The sequence below is a fragment of the Morone saxatilis genome, unplaced genomic scaffold (genome assembly GCF_004916995.1).
Source record: "Morone saxatilis isolate NCDOM2014 unplaced genomic scaffold, NCSU_SB_2.0 Contig8, whole genome shotgun sequence".
Lineage (NCBI taxonomy): Eukaryota > Metazoa > Chordata > Actinopteri > Moronidae > Morone > Morone saxatilis.
The window spans coordinates 5493208-5498338 of NW_023340257.1; the positions used below are offsets into that span (position 1 = coordinate 5493208).

The 5131-nt window shown below is 41.4% G+C and overlaps 1 protein-coding gene across 1 annotated transcript in view; it reads left to right on the top strand.

Annotated features, from left to right (window-relative positions):
• Nucleotides 1-5131, top strand: part of acsl3a (acyl-CoA synthetase long chain family member 3a) — a 31983-nt gene that overhangs the window by 13511 nt on the left and 13341 nt on the right. Inside the window, exons 4-5 of the mRNA XM_035680394.1 lie at nt 2175-2284; nt 3377-3515. Coding sequence (XP_035536287.1) covers nt 2175-2284; nt 3377-3515 — 249 coding nt within the window. The remainder of the gene's footprint in view (nt 1-2174; nt 2285-3376; nt 3516-5131) is intronic.

A 5131-nucleotide genomic window follows, 5' to 3' on the forward strand; every position in this document is an offset into this window, starting at 1 on the left:
TTGGATGTTTAAGCTTCACTGTGCAGAGTGATTGGTAGGATTTGGTAGGATGAAACGTTTGAAATTAGTGTTTCATGTTCATAGATTCTGGAATTTCCAGAACATTTTAAGAATATATTATAAGTTATTTGAACTTTTTCCATATAATACAAATTATTATTCAAAGCAGGGTATTTTTATGAATCTTAAATATGTCTGGAGGGAGTCTGTGACCTGTCTGTACAGACCATCATGAGGTGGTGAGATGCATCATGATCTGTCTGATTCAGCTCAACAGATGACACTGATTTATCTTATTGTACACTCGTGTTGCGGTAATTAACATGTAACCAGAGCAGCAACATCACGGAAAATGAATTACATTACATACAGTTAGAATTTTTATAAATGGAAATGTCACATGTAAGTGTAAGCTTCTAGTGTCCACAGAAACATGATGGAAATGTGACGGAAATGTGAGCACCATGGTCGTCCCAAAGAAACACAATGCAGTATAATCAAACTGTCATCATTATGTCATTAAACCGTCATATCCACCACACCACATGTGAAAGACTCTGTGTATTAAATATCCAATTTTAATCAAAGGTATCAAACTCTAACCCCAAAAAGCTCCAACCACTGATGCTCCCATGTGGACCTGTGTATGCAAGCACACATACCAGCGCTCCATCAGGCATGTGCACTTAGTCATAACACACACACTCCCTCACATACCAATGCTGTTCATATCCCCAAAAGAGATTATCGGCCAGTGAGAGCTTGTGTCCCATCGGCTCAAAGGCTGTGCTGAGGCCTCTTGAGGTGCCTGATGATGTCACCAGAGCGGGAGGGGCCAAATCAGAATGACAGAGTGGTGTTGACTGAGTGCACGTACATTGTCCGTCTTCACACATGCTTCACTGTCTATATGATGACACACACACACACACACACACACACACACACACATACAAATGGAGTTGTCTCTAAGCTAGTTTTAAAAAATTCAATGTATTCATACAGCGTAGATAATTGGAATTCTATTTACAGACAAATGTAGATATTTAGTCCTTTATATTTTATTGATGTATTGATCCATGTATTATCTACTGCAGCTGTCTGAGTAAACCTTGTTCATTGTAGTGCAGACCCATAGTAGGTTTCCAATACAACACTACTACACAGTACAGTTGCAAAAAGTTACCATAAATAGAGTCAACACACAAAAAGCTATTGCAGTAGTCTTAACAAAACAGAACATTGTAAGGTTGACAGAGGAATTAGAGTATTTATTGCAGGGCCGTTGCATAGTATTACATTTTAATGTCCCCTCACTCTCAGAAAGTCAAATTGCATCTTCAAGCCTCTTCAGTGTCATGTGGACATTGGGGACGTTGCCTGTGGAGTGGCAGAACGGGCTGGTGGTCACATTTTAAAAAAGGGAGAGGATGTGCTCTAATTGTCGAGTATCACACTGCTCAACCTCCCCCGGAAAAATTATTATTCCAGGGTACTGGAAAGGAGGCTTCGACTGATTGTCAAATTTAGGATTTGATCAGATTTAGGAGGACCAGTGCGGATTCTGTCCTGGCTGTGGAACAGTAGACCAGCTTTTGGGGTTGTTGGGGGGGTCGTGGGAGTTTGACCATCCAGTCTACATGTGTTTTGTGGACTTGGAGAAGGCTTATGACCATGTCCCCTAGGGAGTACCGGGGCCATAACTACCAGCTATCTGGACCTTGTAAAACCAAAGTGAGAGCTGTGTTGGAAAACGTTGTGGGAGAGAAGGAGGTCTGGAATACCCCGCTTAGCCTGCTGCCACTTTGACCTGACCCCAGATAAGTGGAAGAAAATGGACGGATGGATGGATCTTCAATCTTTTAAATCTTAAGGCTCAGTTTGAATTTAGCTTAGACATCTGGCTGGCATTTTGGGAAAAGGCATACAGATATGGCGTCATTGTGGACAGAAAGCCACATCATAGAAAACACAATAAGTTGTCTGTTGATACCAAGAAGTATCTTACAGAGATATACTTTATCTACATTACAGTCACCAGGGGCTATTTCATTATGTTTAAAAATGATTAACTGTGTTACATGACTGGTGTGTAAATATATTAAAGAAACTGGTAGAATATTTATACTTCTGTAATTTATGATAATAGTGTTTTTTATTGGTGTGTGTTGCAGTGGTCACCCTTTACTCTACACTGGGTGGTCCAGCCATTGCTCACGGACTGAATGAGACACAGGTCACCCACGTCATCACCAGCAGAGAGCTCCTGGAGACCAGACTCAAGGTTAGAACACAAAAAATGTATACTTAAAATGAGATACTATTTCGTTTAGAGTAGGTATAGAGGTGATGAAGTATCAGTAATCCAATGCTGCATTGAGAAACACCCTTAGTTTTGGCATTGATAGAGATAGCTCCACTGGCTCATTTTGTTGTAAACGTTCAGCATTGCCAAACCACAGAGTTATGTGCAATTGTGCAAGATTAGTTCAGTAGTTCTGTGGTAACAGGCAAATTAAAAACATTATATCAAGCAGTGATGAATGGTAATTACCATATTTGTGTTGTACAGTCTGTACAGCCCACTGAGATATGTGACATTGGGCATTACTAGCTACAGTTTCAGGTCCCAAAAGTCTAAGGACATAATGACAACATATTCCTTGTTTAAAAAAAAAAAAAGAAATGCCCTCTCCACAGAGCCTTTGATGGGAAGTTGCAAAAAAGTTAGGGTTGAAAAGGAAGTTTTGTTTAAAAATATTGTCAACAGTACAGAATTTACTGTCAGCATTACAAAAAGTCCAATATAACAGCTGTAAACAAAAAGTTACAGTTTGTAGGACATTTCCATTCATCCGAGTCTACAAAGGTTGCCAAACTCCTTTCCTGCAAATAAAAAGCAAAGTAAACTAAGTTATGGTAGGTTTATATCACTGATCCAAAGTCAGAGATGTCACTTCCTGACATCAACATGTCTTTTGTCTACATGACTACAACAATAATATTATAATAATAGTCAGCTTCTAGGCAACCATTATCCATCAGAGAGAATCTGAGAGGCGAAGTATGTCACCATAGAGACAGAAATAAGGAGAAGTGCACATGCTGGATGTTAAGGGTGGTTTTGGACTGGTTCAGTCCCCAAAGACAAATGGTGCTCTGGCAATTCATCTCCCCTTTTATCAAGGTGGCATAAACACAGCTCCTCTGCTCACTCTCACACATCCCCTCTCAGCCCAAATATTGATGAAGATGATGTGCATGTTACTTGTCTCAGAAGAAACCTGGTTTTCATCATGTGCTAATGTGTAAACAATACATGTATGCTTGTCATATTTGTTCTCATGCTTGTGTTGTGTGTGTGTGTGTGTATCAGGCTATCCTAATTGAAGTTCCAAGGCTGCAGCATATCATTGTAGTGGACAACACACCAACCTCATGGCCCGGATATCCACGTGGCATCAGTGTCCACAACATGGCTGCTGTTCAAAAGCTAGGAGCCAAGCCTGAAAATGGTAAGCTGTGTGGGATTGTGTGTGTTTTCTCATTTAAGTACAGAGATTTGGTCTTTGCGTCTTTGTCGTCCCCGGAGTCATTGTCCTGGTCGGTACAGAAAGCTAATAGGACCACTGACTACCAAGCGGCAGCAGCTAACACAGTTAACACATGGAGCAATGCATCGGTAAGATACTTCCTAAGTTACAAGACTAAAGGTCAGTGTTGCAACATTATTATTACAATATTCTGCAACTATCTAGCTAATGAAAACTGGGTCGATTGAGACTGTTCCCGTCGACTAACGGTTTAGTTGACTATTAGGGGACAGCCCTAAAAACAACTGCTGTTTTCAACAGAGTTCTGTGTCTCATGGTGCTCTAAATCATATAAATCACAAATTTTCCATCACAAATGAAATTCCAGTGAAAAACAATGATAAAACCAAGGCACTCAACTTCAAATGTTGATTATAGCAGCTTTAACGCAGATGAATAAAAATCATATTAAAGTTAAATGTTATCTGGAAGGCATTATTTTCTTGACACGTGCCTTGAAAGCTGACGAAAGCAGCCAGCCCCAACCACCTAACCCAAAATAGCACCTTCAACAGATGCCTGAATAAAAAAATATCAGTATCAGCCTTCCAAAACCTTGACCCGACCTTAACCTAATGCTCCATCCATACGTCTCATACTGTGCATCTCCATCCCACTCCAATCCGGGTGGGGGTGGATTGGTATCAGTCCCATTAGGTCATGTGAATGAGGAAGTGCTCACATCTGTGTCAGATTAAGGTCGATACGATGCTTATTCAGTTAGTGGATTGGATGGATGGGGAAAAAATGTTCGCCCCCTCTTCGCCCTTTTATTGTGGCCCCTTGAACTGACTGACCCAAAACAAGAGAAGCTGGTAGTGTCATGTGCAGATAAAGAGGGAAGGATGTAAGTTTAGGAAGGGAGGATGGAGCACTGGGATATAGGGGAGGGTCATGTTTACACACAGCACTGTTACTTCACATGACATCAACTCGCACACACTCCTACATGCCTCGTATCCGAGTAAGAGGAAAGAGGAAGATGGGAGGCCCTCCCCTTGTGACTGTAATGTACTCTCCCTTCCTCTCCTGTGTGCCTCCCATCATCCTCTGTTTGGTTTTTTGGGGCCTGCTGCGCTCAGACATCTTAGTTCTGTTTTTGTTCCACCAAATGCCAAACAGAGAGGAAAATCAAGACCAATCTCTCATTTCCCACATGAACAATACACTGCTGCTAGCCTAGCAAACCACTGACTGGTTTTGTTTCCCTCTTTAAACCGATTTGATCTTTAATTATTTATTCAGACATGAGGTTGTCTATACATTTCAACCATATCCTAGTTCAGTCAGACAACTCACATTTGAAATGTTTATAACAGCAGTATATAGTTTGATTTTGGCGTCTAGGCTCCGACTCCATCATTCCCCGCAGATATGCTTACATAGAGATATTGGGGAGTGATGAGCAAAGCCGAAGCCTACAGGTGGATGCTGGGGGGGTGGTGGGGCTTACAGCACAGCAGGCAGCAATAGCTTACAGAACGACAGGCAGCAATACTGATGCAGGGCAGCAGAGAGAGAGCTGGGAAATTTTGCAG